The sequence below is a fragment of the Cenococcum geophilum genome, assembly GCF_001692895.1.
Source record: "Cenococcum geophilum 1.58 unplaced genomic scaffold K441scaffold_29, whole genome shotgun sequence".
Taxonomy (NCBI): Eukaryota; Fungi; Ascomycota; class Dothideomycetes; order Gloniales; family Gloniaceae; genus Cenococcum; species Cenococcum geophilum.
In genome coordinates, this window is record NW_027137587.1 from 1,942,462 (window position 1) to 1,962,965 (window position 20,504).

The 20,504-nt window shown below is 32.4% G+C and overlaps 1 protein-coding gene across 1 annotated transcript; it reads left to right on the plus strand.

Annotated features, from left to right (window-relative positions):
- The first annotated feature begins 4,152 nt into the window (after window positions 1-4,152).
- On the plus strand, window positions 4,153-4,572 carry K441DRAFT_154220 (uncharacterized protein). Its single transcript, XM_067640215.1, has 2 exons — window positions 4,153-4,382; window positions 4,431-4,572. The coding sequence occupies exons 1-2, from the start codon at window positions 4,208-4,210 to the stop codon at window positions 4,472-4,474; spliced, it is 219 nt and encodes a 72-aa protein (XP_067502549.1). The 5' UTR covers window positions 4,153-4,207; the 3' UTR covers window positions 4,475-4,572.
- Window positions 4,573-20,504: the final 15,932 nt, after the last annotated feature.

Below are 20,504 nucleotides of genomic sequence, written 5' to 3' on the forward strand. Positions count from 1 at the left end.
GTTTTTTCCTATTAGGATATTTTGTGTATAGTCTACTAGCTATCCAACTTGTTCTTCTTACTCTTCTCCTTCTAGCCCTCTATAGGCCTAGATTAGGCTTCTTAAAGCCTTGCATAGATGTTTCTCCGGAGAAAGGGAAGAGAGAGGTATATTGTGCATACTATCTGTAGTAGTCGTTAGTTTTATTATCTTTTTTGCAGGTTTTTGGTTTTCTTTTTCAGGAGAAGACTAAGGATGTCCTCTTTTTTCTCCTGTCCTAAACGGGCCAGGAGAAGGANAAGGGGGAGAAAAAGTAGATNTAGAATCTTCATCACTTATTTCTATAGGAGGTTTTTTTTTAGACCTATTAGGCCTTGGCATTTTATATCTTATAGGGGGGCTTCTAGTTTTTACTATCTTTATACCCTTTCTCCTTACTAATCCTACTAGAAGATTTCTGGGGAGATTAGGCTAAAAGGTAGTAGAAAGACTAGCCCCTATTAGTATTCNTAGTAGTAGTTATAGTTTTGGTGTTCCTGTCCGTGCCTCGCTTATAAGCTAGGACCACCCCTAAGAAGAATTTTCTGCTAGGGGAAGGGGGGTAAAATGACAAATAAATCCACCTCTAGCTCGCTAGGCAGTGAGAATTAGGTCTTGAAAGTTAGGAAATCGATTGTTTTTAATGGTAAGATGGGTATGCGTAAGTTTTGAAGTGCGGCGCCACCTTTCGGTAAGTTTGCATGTGTGGTGAAGCTTTTTTTTTTTTTTTTAAGTTTTAGGGTAATAAACCTAGCCGTTAATAGCCGTTATTAAGATATTAAGTTTTAGCCCCCAATTTTAAGCTAAATTCCTATATCTCTAAAAGTACTTAATAAATTACCTTTAAAGTTAAATAAGAGTCTTAAAGTAGGTATAAAAAGCCAACTATAAAATTTTAGAATTTATTATTAAGCTATTGTTAAGAGATTAAGGCACTAATTTTCTGGTTTTTGGTGGTTTTTAGGGTGTCCCACTGACTAGGGTGTCCTACTAACTAGTAAAACACGTTATAAAATAGGGCTTAGTAATAGGGATTAAGACTATTAAATATAATATCTACTACTTTCTAAGACGTAAGAGAAGTAGAATAGCAAGCTATTTTAGCACTTAATAAAGGCAAAAGACTAAAGACTTAAGATTCTTAAGAAGAGATAAGAGAAGCTTAAAGACCTATAATGGACAAAAACTAATAGAAAAGAGTAACCGCTTAGTTTAAAGGTAAATGAATAAGTATGGAATATAGATTTCTAGAGACCTAAGAATCTAAGCTAGACTAGTAGGATAGGGATAAAGCTCCATATATAGAGTATTAGAAAGTAATAGGTAAATAAGAGGTTTAACTTAAAAGTTAAAAGGTTAATACTATAATTAAGAAGTAAGAAGACTTTAAAGACGTATTAGTTAGGCATAGACTAAAAGAAAGCTAGAAGGAGTTTAGAGAAAGAATTTACGTATAGTAAGAACAGAACTAGAACTATAAGCTAAGAATTTTAGGTTAATTAAGGTATAGAGTACCTATTAGAAGAATTATTTATAGGTTTAAAATAGGTATATTAAGGGCAAAGTGGTTACAAGAAATCAAATAAGAAGAGGATTTTAAAATCTTTACTAGGTTTAAAAAACAATATATAAAAGGTTATAATAATATAGTAATAAAAAGATACTTCCTTATAAATAGATTATATATACTTATAGAGCTACATTAAAAGTAGTATAGATAGTAGTATAATAATAAGTAGGAAGATTTCTATATATAGCTAAATTAATAAGTTATTATAAACTAAATAATATTAGAATAATATATAAGTTATATTAGAGGAGCATTAATTATAATATTAAAAGATTTAGAAGGACGATTAAAGGACTAAAAAAGAGAGCAATAAATCTTAGTACTTACTAATAATAGGCTAATAGCCAGATTAGTTAAGTAAAGGTTTAAACTTAAGAATAAAAATAAGCTAAGAGTTAACCTAATATTATGGACCTTATATCGGCAGTAGTACGGCTACTAAGAAAAGATATAAATAGGTTAGTTAAGATAGTACAGGGGGCACTAGAACTAATTAAGCTATAGGATAAAAGGTAACTAAGTTATATAGCTAGTTATATTATAAGTTTAAAATATAGAAACGTAGAAATATAGGAACTTAGGGTATACTAACATACTAATATACTGGCGTACCTAGTACTTTTTTAGGCGCAGTATTATATATTTAAAGGACTATAGCTCCTACCTAGATAGTTCTCTTCTCTATAGTAAATCTTAGAATATAATTAGAGTTAATCTATTAGGTAACCTACTTTACTAGTTATATTTACATTATCAACTTTCCTATTTACTTATATACCTAGCCTATTAATAAGACTACTTAGTATTTCGTATAAGGCTTTATTATATATTCACTACTACGGTTATAGTAGTAATAAAGGCCGAATAATATGCCACCTAAAGCACTAGTTATAATACTATTAACGGCAGTAACTACTTTAGAATTTGGGAGAAGATACTAGTATAAGAGATAACAACTTATAAGTAGTTATAATAAATTAACTTAAAAGTATTATAGAGTAGAACGATGCTAATAATTAAGTACGGCTTTAATAACTATAAGAAATAAAAAAAGGAAATAATTAAGATGCTATTAATGAAGAGGTTTATAGGAGAAAAGTATAAGCTTAAAGGATTCCTTATATAAATATGATTTAAGATTTGGTATAAAGGAAGTAAGCTTATAAATATAAGTAATTAAGTGGCGTATATAGGGCTATTCTTAACGGGTTAGGTATTAAAGTAGTTTGAAAGCATAGTATATATTCCTAAACTAGGAAGGATTTATTAATAAACTTATATAAATATTTAGAGATCTATAATTAATAGTAATAGCTAAAGGGAAGCTATATTAACTTACGCAAACAGGATTAGTAATAAACTATATAATACAGTTCTAGACGCTAGTAGCGTAGACTAAATAAAACTAAGGGACGTTAATAGCATAGTATAGAAAAGGACTAAAGGTTAGAGTCAAGGCTACTATAATACTAATAGGCGATATAAGCGATATAAGAGGGTTAATTAAATAGGCTATTAAAGTAGATAACCGGCTATACTAGAGTGATAAATCTAGTAGGATATAGTAGGAGCTAATATATATAAGAAAGATATAGTAATAGGTATCTAAACTATAGTATAGCGTAAAGCTAATAGACCTAAGTACTATTAAAGAGTTAAGATAATAAAATAAAAAACTATAGAAACCTAGAGGATAAGAATTAATTTATTAAAGGTCTAAGGAGTAGAAGCTAAACTGGGGATTTTAATAGTAGAAGACGTTTAGGCGGACTCTATAATAAGACTAATAGTTTAAAAATAGGGCTTTTATAAACTATAAAAAAATATAAAAAAAAGTTACTTTATTAGAGATTATAGAGGTAGTTAAAGTAACTATATAGTTGTTGGTTACACAAGGGGGATATCACGTAGCTACGGTTCGTAGATAGTATGATAATTGTTCTGTTGATTTAATGTTAAAAGCAAAGGATCGTAAGGATCGCAGTGCCTAAGTAGGGGGCTGATGAGTCACCATAAGGGTGACTAATCAGAGACATTATAACCACGTAACCTCTGTCCATATATTCCGACACTGGCAGTTCTTTCTTTATACTTATGGCGCTATAGGAAGGTAGCAAGGCAGCGAGGCAGCAAGGCAGCAAGGCAGCAAGGTATCGGTTTAGCTGGCGGTAAAAGCAGCAATAGTCTGTTCGGGTAGTAGTACAGTACCAGCAGCGGTGGTAATAGTAGTCAAGCATAGAGCTTGTCTATCAGTCGGTCGGTTAATCGTAGGCGTATAGGCACAATCATTCGGTCGGTAGATCGCAGGCATATCGGCGCAATAGTTGTCATTTAGGTAGCAGTACGGTGCGAGCGTCAGGTGGTTCCATGACAAGTTCGTTTATTCAACCTACCCCTTTACTATATCGTCCGCAAGGTGCTCGATTACGGCTAAAGTTTCGGTAGTAGTTTTAGTCGTAGTTTCGGCCTTAATCTTAATTATGGTAGCGGCGATCCGTAAAGAAGGTAGTATACACTTCTTAACTGGGGTGTTCCTTCTCCCATACAACAATTAAGGACTATAAGGGAACTCCCTGGCAAGCTATAAACAACTTATTGTCTATGTAGATTTCTGCAATTATGGCCACCTCTTTGCTGTATCCAGGTCCTTGCCTAGGTCCTTGCTCCGTACTAGTCACGGCCGGTTCAGGTGGTGTATGTATGTATAGCTGCTGCGGTCGCTGCGGAGGTTCCTGCGGAGGTTGTTGCGGAGGTTGCTGCGGAGATTGCTGCGGCTGCTGTGGTTGCTGCGGAGGTTCTTGCGGAGATTGCTGCGGAGGTTGCTGCAGAGGTTGCTGCGGAGGTTCTTGCTGTGGAGGTTGCTTCGGAGCTTGTTGCGGAGCTTGATGCGGAGCTTGTTGCGGAGCTTGTACGGACGGAGCTTGTACGGACGGAGCTTGTGCGGACGGAGCTTGTGCGGACGGATCTTGTACGGACGGAGCTTGAGGCACGGTTTAAGATACGGCAGCCTGAGGAACTTAAGGTGTTTAATAGCCTAAGGTTGTCTATAGTGTTGCTTGTAGCTGTCCGTTATTAGGATTCCCTCAAGAGTTAAACTTCTTTTGGTACTCAATCTCTTATAGAGTCCATTTGTGCTCTTCTTCTGCGTCAAGGACTTGCTAAATATTATCTCTAATAGTACCCCTATTTATAGGTACAAACACTCCATTCTCCTGTAGGAAGTCTCAAAAATCCCAAATAATATAAATATTGCCAAGTGCCCAGGTATCGGCAGTCCATCCTATAAAATCCTCCCTAAAATATTCCCACAGCTATAAATCGGCGTAGTATCTACTTTAGTAAAATAGAATACGGTGTAGGAGAAAGCTGTTAACTTATTTTGCGGTACAAGTTATTATATTAATAGTAAATTCGTCCCAATTTTCGTCAATAAGTTTCGCGTATGTAGCTACCCCTAGTAGTAGGGAGTCTCTCCAGTCGTTTGGAATAGCCATGTTTTCAGAGGAAGGGAAGTGTTATTGGTATAGGGGTTATCGTTTAGTACGCGTTCGTGATATATATTTATCGTTTGGTACGCGTTTGTCGTTTAGTACGCGTTTAGACGTGTATTTGCGATTATAGGGCTTAAAACCAGTTCTGGCCTTAAATCGCGAAGACTTATAAAGCGTGTTATTCTACGTAATGGACGCAAGAATCCGTAATCTTAGAAAGGCTCAGGACCAGTTCTGGCCTTTAGATCCTTAGATTTATAGAAGAGTTCTATTTAAGGTTTAGGACCAGTTCTAACCTTAAAAGACAGCTTCCTCTAGCACGAGTAGCACTGGTACAGTGGCTCGTCTCTTCTTAGTAGAAACCTTGCTGTTCTATGGTATAACAGTGAAGTTAACCACTAATCAGTGTTGGTTACACAAGGGGGATATCACGTAGCTACGGTTCGTAGATAGTATAATAATTGTTCTGTTGATTTAATGTTGAAAGCAAAGGATCGTAAGGATCGCAGTGCCTAAGTAGGGGGCTGATAAGTCACCATAAGGGTGACTAATCAGAGACATTGTAACCACGTAACCTCTGTCCATATATTCCGACAATAGTAAAGGGAACTAGACTAGTAGACGATATATATATAGAGGGACGATAATATACTATAAGGAATAAAGGAATATTTAATTAAGAGTTTCGCGTTTTATTATAATAATATATACTAAGTTTATAAAGACGCTAAGTATAATATAAGCTATTAGCTATAACAGCCTAAGTTGAAAGGACTCTAGGGTATAGTAGAGTTAGATAAAGAATAGGATTAACTCTATAAACTAGATTAGGACTAAGATATTATATTTAGTTAGTATTTAGCGAAAAGAGTTCTTACGTACTAGTTTTAATAAAAGGTAATAGAATTTAAAGGCTAAGATAATTGGACTATTAGTAGTAATAATAAGGTAATAAAGACAGCTTACTAAAAGTATATAGACCTTAAGAACGTAATAATAGAGGTAGAGGCAGAATCTACTATAGAGGAAGGATTAGTAATGGGAATTAAAACCCTATTAGATATAGTGTCTATTACTTTATAAGACGTAAGAGAAGTAGGATAGTAAGCTACTTTGGCACTTAATAAAGGTGAAAGGCTATAAGTTTAAGATTTTAAAAAAAAGGATAAGAGCTGCTTAAAATTCTTAAAATAAAATAAGAGATATTTAAGAACCTATCACGGACGAAAACTAATAGGAAAGAGTAGTAGCTTAGTTTAAAGATAAATAAATAAGTATAGGATAGAGATTCCTAAGAGACTAAGATTTTAATAAATGAATAAGGACGCCCATAGTAGGTAAATAAAGTATTTAACCTTAGAGTTAAATAGTTAATACTAAAATTATAAAATTTAAGAATTTAGAGAATTTAATGGCTAGATATAAACTAGAGGAAGACTAAATATAATTTAAGAATTAAATTAAAGCGTGGTAAGAATAAAGGGGTTACTTAAGATTATAAATGCTAGGTAAACCCTAGAATAGAGCACCTATATAAAAGAATTACTAATAGGCATAAACTAGGCACGCTAAGAGTAAAACAGCTTAAAGAACTAGAAGAAGAAAAGAATTTAGAAATTTTAACTAGATTTAAAGGACGGTATACTAAAGGTTGTAATGTAGTAGTAATAAGATACTGCCTTATAAATAGGTTGTATACGCTTATAGAGTTATATTAAAAGTAGTACAGGCAGCGATATAATAATAAGTAGGAAGGTTTCTATATATAGCTAGATAAAAAAGTTATTTAAGATTAAGTAATTACTAAAAGACATATATCTTACATTAAAGGAGTATTAATTATAACGTCTAGAAATCTAGAAGAAATATTATAGAACTAGAGAAGTAAAAAATAAATCTTAGTACTAGTAAATATAAACCTAATATATAGATTAACTAGGCAGAGGTTTAAACTTAAGAATAAAGATAAACTTAGAGTTAACCTAAGAGAGATAGTATATATAAATAACTAATATAAAATATATAGTACGCCAAAAGCAAAAAATAAGAAGTACCCTATAAGGATATATTAGGCGCCAGATAAGTAATAATATAGAAATGTTAAGTATATATACGGCTGGTATAAGGGATCTTTTAGCGGCTGACGATGCCAGCCTTTAGTTAGCCCTTGACACCTCCTTATAAGCTCCTTTAGGCTTACAGCCCTCGTGTCCTCCTTATTGGTTTATCTCTCTCTGTACGAGGCTATTGCTATACTCTTTACTATATCGTCCTCTCTTTTATCGACTCTTTATAACTCATGCTCGGCTTACCTACTCCCTACTATACACCTAGGCAATATGCCTTATAGCTAGCATCTAGTAGAAGTTTAGGAGTTAAATAACTTAATATTTTAATTAAGGAGGTTCTTTATAGAAGAATGCCTAGATAGATAATAGTAGTGGAAATGCCTAGAGAATATATATTTATAGCATATTAAAGAAAATAAATAAATTAAGTATTAGCTAAAGGAGGACTAAGTATAAATAAAATCTAGTGGCTAATAGTTAGGAAAAGGTAAGGCCTATAGGACTAAACAAAGCTAATAGTAGAGCTTAAAACCCTTAAAGGAATTTAAAAACAACACCTAAATTTAAAAGTTAATTAGTAAAATTAATAGTTTAAAGTACTAATAGATAGTGGAGCAATAAGAAACTATATCTTACTAGTAATGGTTAAATAGATAGGACTACTCCATAGATAAAAGGAGTACCCTTCTTTATTAGTTCTAATTTTAGAAGATTTTATAGCCTATAAAGGAGGTATTATTAATTTTAAAATGGATCTTATTTAAATAACTATTAAAGGAAGGCTAATTACGATATCTTTTAATATCTTATTATTAGGGCGAGATAAGGCAGTTTTAGGGATGCGTTAGTTATAGAAATGTAATTTAAGGATTAATTAGGTTATAGGTTAGGTTAATATTATAATTACTTAATAACGCAAAATATAATAATAGACTAAGCTAGTATAGTACTAAGTTAGAGAAATATATAAAGAGATGCTATAAGTATAGTAAAAATCTATAGAGTTTAGAGAGTGAAAAACTAATTAAAATATATAGTATAGAACTATAAAATAGAGTTGGAACTAAAAATGAGTTTAAGGTTCTTTCTAATCTATAAGCTTACTTAAGAGGAGTTAAGAGTATTAAAAGAGTTTATCTAAGAGAACCTATAAAAGGGATATATTAGGCCATTGTAATTATTAGCGAGATATTTAGTATTATTCGTACTAAAGAAAAATAGAAACCTTAGACTATATATTAACTATAGATAGTTAAATAGCATTACTAGAAAGAATAGGTATTCTTTATCCTTAATTAGCGAAATTTAAGATTAGATAGATAATATATAAATCTTTATAAAATAGATCTAAGATAGGTATATTATTAAATTAAGATTAAGGAAGGCAATAAATAAAAGGCAGCCTTTAAATTTGTTGGTAATATAGGGGAAATCACTAATACTACTCGAGTAGATACAGTGATGGAAAAGCTTGTTATATTAGATAGGGGAGGGTAAGGAACTTAAGGTTCCTTACCGCGCTAGTGCCACGACGGCACGTGACGGCAAGTTGCCTTACGTGACGGCAATTTGCCGCACGTAAGGGCAAATTGCCTCATTCCCGATACTGGCAACTCTTCTTTTTATAGTTGCTATCTATATATAAATAGACCGTATATAATAATATAACAGTGGGTAGAATATAGCAGACTTTAGCAGGTAATACGCCTTATTTTGCCGACCCGGACTTCTGCTAGCCAATTACAATTTTCTATGCCCGGCATAGAAAATCGCTATTGGCTTGCTTACCACTAGCGCCTTAGCAGCCCTCGCCGCATCTTCTATTCCCTCTTAACTTAACCTTTAACTCGTATATATAAAGTATTTATATTAACAAACGTCTCTAGCGCCTTATTTAGGTTTGCCTTTATTATTATATCTACTAGGTTATCTTAGCTATTAATCTATTAAATTTTAAAGAGTTCTTAACGCTTATAAGATTGCTATAGTGCTATAATATTAATTATAAGGCGCTTCTTCTTTATGGTACTAAGCTTAACTAAACACTTATAGAGGGAATATAAGTCGGTGTATACGATTATAGGGATAATAGGAAGTTTAAGTTAATCTATAATTATCTTTAAGGTAGTTCCGATTGCAATTACTATATTAACTCCGCTAACTATTCTATATATCTCTAACGCTAGAACGCTTTAAGTAATACGCTTACTTTTAGTTAAGCTCTAATAAATAAGATTGCCGTAGATCGTAAAGTTATTCTCTTCGGTAGATTTATTCGCGATAATAATCTTATATTCTAGCTAAAAGCTAAAATCTTTATTATTTATAAACGACCCATTAATAAACACGAAGAGCTTAGCGGTAGGAAAATTAATAGGTACGTAGAGTAGTCCTTAATTGAGATAGTTCATTTGCCAGAAAAGACGCTTATTTAGGGTAAGAACGTCATCCTTAGTTAGTTCCTGGTATTAAGCGGCAATAGAGAGATTAAAGGAAGCCTTAGGTTAATAGATAAAAGTAATATAAGCTCCGCAAGCGCGTTACTCCACGTATCCTTACTTTAAAGAATTAACGTTAATAACGTCGATCTTCTTACCTTAACCCTTCTAGCGCAAAGCAATAGAATCCTTATTTAGGGAGAGGATGCATCTATTAAAGAGCAATGGTGTTATTAAACTAAGTCTTTCCTTTAGCTTCGCTATAAGATTTGCCTTTACTAGCTCGTCTTCTTTAAGAGCTAAGAATTGGTCGTCTCCTAAGATAATTATATTATTGGTTTATATACCAACNATTCNAAATAGNGTTCCNGTAGTTATAATAANGAAGCANGNATNGAATATAGAAGTAGTTATTAAAAGCTTCTCCTTATAGTGCTTGCTATAGGTAGCCCACTAATAGGTTCCTACCTCTGCGATTTTGTATAATGGCTTAAGAACAACCATAATTATATCTTTGGGATATTAGTGGCGAATTTATTCTGGAAGATATACTAATATTAAGCGCTAAAGGTGCGTCTCTAATTGGGTGTAGGCTTAAGTAATATCTCGTAAATAAACTGCCATTTTGTTCTTTATTAAGGAGGGAGCTAGTGTAATAATAACTTGCTAACTAGCTCGTTAAATTATAGGGGATTGCGTAAGGATTACCTCCTTACTATTATTATTGTAACCTTAGATAATAAGCCTTGATTTCTCAAATAGGGCGTTAGTAGCTTTGCCCTTAATCTCGTTAACCATTCTTAACTTAAAGATATAAACTCCATTAAACTTAGTAGGGTTATACTTCTTAAATTTAAAGACTCCTCTTAAAATAAGACCGTCGATCTCTTATTTGTCAGATGCTTAAAAAGAAGCTCCTAGGGTTATAATACGGCCTTCCTTTTAAAGCTATTTTACGAGCTTAAAGTTAGCCTTCTCTTTAGCTATTATAAAGGCCATTAATAACTCATCTCTACTCTTAATAGCGGTAACAAATTGCTCTTTAAAATTAACAAGGTGTTGGCAATTTTATAATCCTTTCAGGCAACCTCTACCGCGTTATAGTTGCGGTACATCTGCTGTAATTATATTAGAATTATGGTCTCCTTCTAGAGCACATTAATCGTGGTTCTCCTCTAGGGTATCCTCTAGGGCATCCTCTAGGGAATCCTCTAGGGCATCCTATAAAGGCTCGTAACTATTATTCCTATAATAGGGCTTAATAACGGTTAAACGGAATTAAGTGGGTCTATAGGGCATTTAAAGAGTATAAGTTTAACTATTACTTATAATAAGTTTATATGGCCCTAACTATCCTCCCTTCTTACGCTATACCTGTACTTTAGATTAGAGAGGCAAATTAAGCGTAGTTAAGGTATTTAGGCCATTTCTTATTCCTAGTGCGTTGTTAACCTAGCGTATAGCGTAGATACATCGCACCTCTTTTATTGCCTTATAAATAGCCTCAGCTCGTTACATAATAGAGAGAGATAGTGGAGAATTATTAGTTATTTAAGGGTAAGCGCTAAAGACTAGTAATATAGGTATAAGTCCATCTAGACTAGCGGAATTGTTAACAGCCTTAATAGCTATCTATAAGATAAGCTCTTTACTAGCGTCCTCTAGTTCTAAAGAAATAATCTTATATACTTGGCGTAATGGCGTATGGTATCGTTCTACTTTTTTAACGCTATTATATGCCTTAACAGGGACTTCCTTAACCTTAATTGCTATTGCCTTTACTTATTACCGAAACCCTATAGATAAGAAGTTCCTTCCTATATTATAAATGACTTAGTTAGGGGGTCCTAGGTAGACATTAATCTAGTATAATTAAAGAGTATCCTATGCGTTCCTAGCTGATATATCCCTTAGGAAACGTGCGGCTTAGAAGGAGGTTAAAAAGTTAATAACTTAAAGTACTGGCTTGCCGTTAAGATATATAATATTAATAATAATACAGAAGTTAAAGTCGTAGTTATCTTTAAGGGTAAACTTAAATCGGCTAGGGGACTTCTGGTTTATTTAATAGTAATAGCAGTACTTTATAAGATGCTTAATTATCTTAACCTTAACCTTATAACCTGCTCGTTAAAGGACCCTAAGCAGTTAGTAGACGGATAGGTGACTAAAATAATAATATAGTTGGCGTAGCTCTAACTCGGTTAAATAGCTTTAAGTAACGCTCCTTTCTAGCTGTTAAAGGAGCAACTAAGGGTGACCCTACTTGCGTATAACGGGTACCTAATTATCTCCCTAGATAAGCACGTTCTTAAGGTTGTTAAGCTTAACGCCTAATCTATCTATATCTCAGATGTAGAATAGAAACGGGTATTTGCGGGAATAATATAGAAAGTAATATATCCTAATAGGGTTTGGACCTTAATTATACCAAGAGAGATTATAGTACCCTTGCCAAAGCGGATTATATATTAGCCTGCCGTTAATTAGTTGATCTAAACAGATCTATTAAGCTGCTAAAGGGCTTAAACTTAAGGTTCTCCTACTGTAGATACTCCTGCGGCTCTAGTATCTAGCATAATACTATAGAAGACGTTCGCCGAGTATCTGTTGTTAAAGGAGAACGCGGAACTTTCCTTTAGCTTATTAAAGATATCTAACTTTATAACGGAATGGAGCGTAGATTAGTTATTAAGGACAGCGATGGTTTATATGCCATTTACCTTACTATACTTGGTAAAGTATTAGTCGGAGGAGTAGTCCTTAATTTCCATATCTATAAGGAGCTGTTCGGCCTTGTTAACCTTACCCTTAAGATCTTCTATACCTTTATATTAAACCAGGAAGCTTTAAAAGTAGGCCGTAGTAACCTTATAATTTCCGACGTTTTATACGCTCTGGCGGAACTTATTATATACCTCCTTTCGTCTATTAAGGGGGTGCCTAGTTAACTAGCAATTTGGCTTCTTATAAACATAGCACTTCTTTTAACAATCGCTCTAAAATAAACCTCTATAATTACCTCGTGGTTAACGTTAATTGTACCCTCTACTATATCCCCTACCGTGGCCACCATATATTTAATCGGTCCAGTTATAATCGTATTAGTCGGTTAGGTTGATTAAAGTAGGTTAGGATTAGGTGTTAAATTGCTATACTTCTTAAGAGCGCAGAGCTATACTAATAGAGGATCTTAATTGGGCATATACTCCTTTATAAGTGTTTATAGGATTAAAGAGAGCAAGGTTGCATTCTTTAACACCTTAGCATACGCTAATAACTTAATCGCGTAGGCTAAAATCCTCTTAATATAATTTGGATAAACCACGCTAAATCATCTAAAGTTAATTAAAGAGCTTTTAAAAATAATTAAGCCGAGAGATACCTAGGTTTATAGCAATAATTCTTAAAAAGGTAGTCTCTCTCCACTCCAACATATACTGCTACTTATTCTCTTCTATTTTAAAGTGGCATCTTATCTTATATATTATTTAGTTAAAATTATATCCTTTTCCTACCAGATAATTATAATAGAAGGTACTAGCGCGGCCCTTAAGTATAACGGAATAGGCGTTATAATATTAGTTAGGTTCTAGTCTAACCTTCTAGCAACAGTCGTAGAAGATACGCAGCTTTAAATTAAGGATATTATACAGTTCCCCGCTAAACCTCTTCTCCTGGTCCGAATAGAGCTTCGTAAGCTCTATAAGCATCTTTAAGGTGTCTTTAAGCGGTATTAGGCCACGTTAAAATTACATTAGAGATTAAGGTAGGGATTACTTTATAGGCTATAGTGGAGATATAGAGCCTAATAGAATACGGCGTGGTACCTAGTCTTACTCTAGTAAAGTTTAAAGGTTATTAAATCGCGAAGCAAGGGGGTCTTATACTTGCTCTAGAGTAATGGAATTAGAACATATCTTTATTAGTATATCATTTAGATTCTATTATAAGTTAAGCTTCCTTATAGTGCGTAGTTGGTGCTTAATTTCTTATGGAGTCCATTTATGCTCTTCTTTTGCGTTAATAATATGCTCCTAAATATTATCTTTAATAGCGCCCCCATCTATAGGGACAAATACTCTGTTCTCCTGAAGGAAGTTACGGAAGTCTCGCACGATAACCTTTATTGCGAGAGCCTATATTTCCTTTATCCATCTAATAAAGTCCTCCTTTATATAATACCAAAGCATAGTATTATTGTATTCGCTGTCTTTATAGTATGCCATATAGTATAGTAAGAATCCGTTTAGGTCCTATTATTTGGCATTTATAGGGTTAATATCTTTATGCCATGTCTCCGGGTTAATGTCCTTCTCGTACTTCTTTAGGTAGGTTAACGCCATAATTAGTATAGAATTAACGGGGTGTCGTACGTCGAAGGTAGGTAGGGTTTTCGGTTTTGTAGAATCTCGTAGGTTTGCTGTTAAAAGGTAGGCAATTTAAGATGTTGTTTAACGCGTTTCGGACGTTGATTTAGGACCCTAGGTTTAGTAATACTTCTAACCTAGAGTACTCGACCAAATCTTTATAAACGCAATTATTCTACGTAATAGACGCAACTTAGTATCTCCTAGTACTTAGTAACACTTCTATTACTAGTTTTCCGCAAGTCTAAAGTAGTATAGTATCGCCGAGATCCATTCCATATAAGCGTATATAGCACCCCTACACAAGACTGTCTCTTCTATTAAAAACCTTACTATTCTATAGTTAACTGTATATTTAACCATTAATCAGTGTTGGTAATATAGGGGAAATCACCAATACTACTCGAGTAGATATAGTGATGGAAAAGCTTGTTGTATTAGATAGGGGAGGGTGAGGAACTTAAGGTTCCTCACCGCGCTAGTGCCACGACGGCACGTGACGGCAAGTTGCCTCACGTGACGGCAATTTGCCGCACGTAAGGGCAAATTGCCTCATTCCTGACAAAATTAAAGGAAGGGCTATATAAGGTATTAGTTACGCAATTTAGGCTTATAAACGCACTAGTAATGTTTTAGAAGCAAATTAATAGCGTATTAGAAGAATACCTTAATAAATTCGTTATACTATATCTTATTATTATTATCTACTTAATAATTAAGGAAGAATATAGGGAACACGTTAAATAAGTCTTAAAGAGACTGTAAAAAGAATAGATATTAGTAGTAATTAAGAAACACGAGTTTTTTTACTAAGAAGACCAATTTTATTAAATTTATTATTAAACTAGGATATATTAGTATGGACCTAAAGAAGATAGAAGCTATAGTAAGTTGGTAAAAACTAGAGAATATTATATAGTTAAGATTCTTTTTAGGGGGTTGTAACTACTATAGGAGGTTTAAAATACAATAGTTAATAAATATTAAGCTATTTATAAGATTAATAAAGAAGGAGGAACTATAGGTATAGGGAGATAATAAAAAAAGTTGTTTAAGAAACTTAAGGAGTTATTTACCTAAGAACTAATCTTTAAAATAGATGTATTAGACTTTGTACTGGGAGTATATTTACTATAAAAGTATTAAAATATATAGTACCTAGTAGCGTACTATAGTTAGAAGATAATACTACTAGAACTAAACTGTAATATCTATAACAAGAAGTTATTAAGTATAGTTATAGTACTTAAGGAATAGAGAGCATTCTTATAAGGTATAAAGAAACTATTTATAGTTAAAATAGACTTTAAGAACCTAATAGGGTTCCTAATAACAAAAGAACTTAATTATAGATAGGTTAAATAGGTAAAGATACTTACAGAATACTATTTTAAAATTTAGTATATTAAGGGCATAGAAATATAAGGCTAGACGCACTTAGTAGAAAGGCTAAATTATAGAACAATAAGAAACCTTTAGGGGCTATATTATGTAAAGACGAAGATAAATTAATTAAGTATAATTATCCTAAACTAGTAGTAACATAAAAAAGATAAGTTAGAAAGAATCTATAAAATACTAAAAAGCTTTTAGGTATAATAGATTCTAAAAGTATAGCTAAAAGACTTATATACGGATATATATAAAGACTAAAAAGCGAAGTATATTCTAAGAAGTACAGCGGAATATTTTATTAAAGATTTTTATAAGGGAGCGACTTAGGAATATAATAGAGCTATATACTTAGTATTAAAACTCTAAGAGGAATATATTATTAATAGGATCTAAAAAGTAGTAAGGAAAGTTATAAAGAAGTATCTGAATTTTTAAAGAAATTAATTAATAAGGTATAAGCTATATAGAGGACTATAACCTATTAAGATGTTAGAGAGACTATAACAGGTTATATTATAGGACTTTATTATAAAGTTACTAAAGTTAAAAGATCCTATTACCGGATAAGACTATAACGCGATCTTAGTAATAGTAGATAAATTAACTAAATAGGGCTACTTTATAGCATGTATAAAAGAAATCTTAGCGGAAGATATGGCTAGAATCTATATTAAAGAAGTATTTATTAGGTATAGAGCACTAAGTAAAATTATATTAGATAGATATCTAAGATTTATAATAGTATTTTAGGAGGTATTCTTAGCGAAATAAGGGGTTCGCGCAGCAATATAAATAGCGTACTATTTATAAACGGATAGATAGATAGAAAGACTAAATTAGACGCTAAAACAGTATTTAAGATATTACATTAACTATATATAGAATAATTGAGTATTATTATTACTAATTATATAGTTTATATATAATATATTACTATAAGAAAAAATCAAGACATTACTATTTAAGGCGAATTATAGATACGAGCTAAGAATAGAGATATTAATAAATCTTTATATAAACCTTATTAAATTAGTAAAAATAGTATAAGAAAGGATAAAAAGATATTATAATGTTAAGAGATCTAAGGGATCAAATCTTAAGGAGGGGGATAAAGTATAGTGTAAGGTAAGGATGTGGATAGGGAGTCTAATAATAGAACAATAGGTATATTATATAGACAGAGACAAATCCTTAAGGGAAAAGGAGGAGTCTGTGTGCGAGGTAGGAAGGGTTTTCCCTAGGCACGTATAGAGCACGTGCCTTACGGGCGAGTCACCCCTAGGTTGCCCCAGGGTCGCCCGTACCTTACGGCTATATAACTATCTACTTAGGTTTTACCTAACATATGGCTATTATACAAAAATTTTAAGAGTTAATAACTAAGTAAGAAATTAGACTACGTTAAACTAGGACCTTTTAAAATTACGTAGAAGATTTTACTAGTTATATTTAAGTTAAACCTACTAGCTAAAATAAAGGTTTACCTTATATAGTAGATTGCAATAATAGAACTAGTATATAGAAATATTAAGCTACTAGTTTATAAAGAATAAAAAGAAGATAAATAGTAGGTTTTAAAGATTGTTAACTATAAGAATATTAATAATAAAGTATAGTATAAAGCAAAGTAGATAGGCTATAATAAGATTACCTAAAAACTACTAGATAATCTAAGGAATGCTATAAAAAAGGTATATAAATATTAGAAAAGAGTAGGTTAGATAATATTAAGAAAAAGCTAGAAATAAAAGGATCGGTTAAAGGTAATAGATAAGCTAGATTATCTATAGGATCTACTATAGTACCTTGTCAAAAGTGTCCGTGCCAAGGTCATGTCAAAAATGACACTTTTTGCCAAAATGCTATATAAAAGTCACGTAATTAATTCTAGAGCTTAAAAAAATCCATAGCTACTTATAGATGTATCGTCTAGTAATCGCGATGCTTTTTTAGTATTTAAAATCTATAGTCCTTTGTTAAAAGTCTCTAGATCTTACTAACTTCCTACTAAAACTTACTATATTTAGTATATATTTTCTATTACTAGATATTAAAAATATTTCTTAAAAATCTAATATATTATAGAAATTTGCTTTTATTAAAACTCTCTCTACTTTATTTTTCTTTTAAAAAGTATAAAAAACTTATTGTAAGGTTATAAACTTAAAAAAAATGTAAAAAAAAAATGTAATTTCCCATACAAATTTGAAAAAATTAGGGTTTAAAGGGTTATAATAAACTTTTACACCTTTAAAATAAAAATTTAAATAAAAAAAGTTATAGTAAAAGTAAATATCTATAAAGCTTGATACTAAGCTTCGATATATCGACATTTATTAACACTGGCTAAGATAGGAAGTCTAAGATAAAAAGATTAACGTTTAATAAGTCCCTATAGACAAGATGCCTACTAACGGCCTTACTAAGATCCTACCTTGTTAAAAGTACGAAGCTTAGATAAAGCAATTGAATTTGGTGGATATTCGACATTAGATTAATTAATTCCATTCGTAATATCTATAATATCCGTAATATCCGCAATATTTATAATATTTACAATATCCGTTACAGTTACCCTATCCGTTTGCTACTCTCAAATTGTATTTAAATTTCCTATTTTGGTATAGCTTCTGCCTTCATTTTATATTCTACAGCTTTAACTACACCGTTAAATCTAGGGGGGTATGTAACCGACTACTGATACTATGCTAAGACATAAGATCACCGCTTGGAAGGCTCTAAGATAGCGTTGACGCTACCCTATATATTGATTGCAGATCAATATTACTTGTAAATCACTGTTCTCATTTCAGTTACCTATTACCCTATTATATCTTATTACCTCCACCTTCTTTATATATATATAGAGGCTTTAGAGCTACATTTACAATTAAGTCGTTTATTCAATTCTTTACACTATAAAGCTTATAGTAAATAATAACTAATGGAGTAGTTGCCTAATAGATTAACTCTAATTATATTTTAAGATTTACTATAAAGAAGAGAACTATCTAGGTAAGGACTATGGTCCTTTAAATACACAATACTGCGCCTAAGAAATGTACTAAGTACGTTGGTACGTTAGTACGTTGGTACGTCCTATATTCCTATATTCCGAACTTATAACATAACTAGCTATAACGTACTTTACAAGCGAGTCGCGAATACAAGCGAGTCGCGAACCTCAAAACTCACCAAAAAATGGAAAAATCGCACCTTAATATCTTGACAACCACTTAATAATAATTAATATAAATTTAATAGCGGCCTATTAATATAATAGCTAACCTATATAGGAAGTATTGGAAATCCTATATAAGCGGAAGTAGGTTAAATAGGAAAGTGGGGGCGGAATTGCCTTAACTTTTCTATTTAACCTACTTCCACTTATATAAGATTTCCAATACTTCCTATATAGGTTAGTTATTATATTAATAGGCCGCTATTAAATTTGCATTAATTGTTATTAAGTGGTTGTCGAGATATTAAGGTGCGATTTTGCCATTTTTTGGTGAGTTTTGAGGTTCGCGGCTCGCTTGTATTCGCGACTCGCTTGTGAAGTACGTTATAACTTAGCTACCCCTTATTTTATGGCTTAATCAGTTCTAGCGCCTCCCGTACTATCTTAACTAACCTATTTATATCTCTTCTTAGTAGTCGTACTACTGCCGATATAAGGTTTATAATAGTAGCGTTAAATAAATCTTTGCCCCTAATGCTTGCTTATAGTTTAGCCTTTTCCTAAAAGAAAATAAGCTATTTCTAAAAGTATATTAACCTTTAATAGAAGGCCTTAGGATTAACATTCGTAGATCTATTTAATAATTTGCTGTTCTTGTATAGGATATAATAAACCTAGGTAAGCTTTGTGTCGTAGGAGACGGCTAGCAAGATAATATCTAACGGTAGATCTGGGTGCTCCGTAGGCGCTAGAGGTCTTATAAATTAACGGCTTAACACTAGAAGAAAGATCTTGTATAATATTTTGTATAGTAGTCTCGGCTTCGCAAGAGGGCAAGGATTGATTTAGTATCGTATAATATGCTGGGGCTTTTTTATTTTGATGTGATTTGCTATGAAATAAAAAATGGTAGGAATATTCTTATATGGTTCGCTACGTGGGGTAGCTCGCTTCTTAGTTAGCTACGTTAGTGGCAATCAGGCGAAATTAGATGCCTATACCGAATTTATTTATTACAAAACAAATAAAAAGTCTAAACTTAGATTCCTGTAGTCTTTACACTCTACAATATATATCTAAAATTAATGCATTTTAGATTAAATTTTGCGTATATATTAGGTAGATTTTTAGTATATATAGAGCTAAATTTAAATACAAAATGTAGTGGTTTTTAAATACATATTGCATGTAGATTTCACGTATATTAGGCACAAATCTCATATATACAACTGTAAAGAGGCTTAATATTTAGCTTAATTTAACTAATCTATATATTAAATATTCTTTATATAATTTCTAAATTGGCCGCATAGCCTACTTATATGCAACTCTACCACTAAAGGTTTATTAAGCCTTCTATACACACTATAGCTAGACAATTATATTTTTGTAATAAAAACACAAAGCTAGTTACTAGGCCGTAAGAGGTAAAATATTAAGGCCCTATAGGGGGTAAGATATATAGGGCATGTAGATAGTCTATATCCGCGCAATAAGTAAAGTTAATCTATATTACATTGTTCCAAGGGTCTTAACGGTTTTAGATTAGTTAAAGAAATTAGTCCTAGTCACGTGCTACCCCATCAAAAAATCCTACCCTTTTTCCTACCCTTTTTATACCCCTTATTACTACTCTTACTTACTACTCTCTACTATATTTACTACTCCGGTTACTACCTACTACCTAAATGCCATCCAATTGTATATTTTGCGCTACCTATATATAGTATCGCCTTTCTGCTAACTTTACAACGAATTTTCTTAGAGCTGCGTATAAGACCTATAAATCTTATAAGGTTAATTCTTTTTTTTACTCTCTTTTATATTACTACCTTTTTATCTAACTCTATATATTTATAGAATAAAAGAAAGGGACGGGTACGGTCCTAATAATCCTTAGTAAACCCTCCGCAGGCCATAAACTAAACTATAGCTGCCGCTGCCCCCGCCGCTGCCCCCGCCGCTACCCCCA

Excerpts from the sequence above, each read along its gene's own strand:
- K441DRAFT_154220 (XM_067640215.1), top strand. The coding sequence starts at position 4,208 with ATGGCCACCTCTTTGCTGTATCCAGGTCCTTGCCTAGGTCCTTGCTCC. Across the intron at positions 4,383-4,430 it reads CTGCTGTGGTTGCTGCGGAG|GTTCTTGCTGTGGAGGTTGC; the intron begins GTTCTTGCGGAG and ends GTTGCTGCGGAG.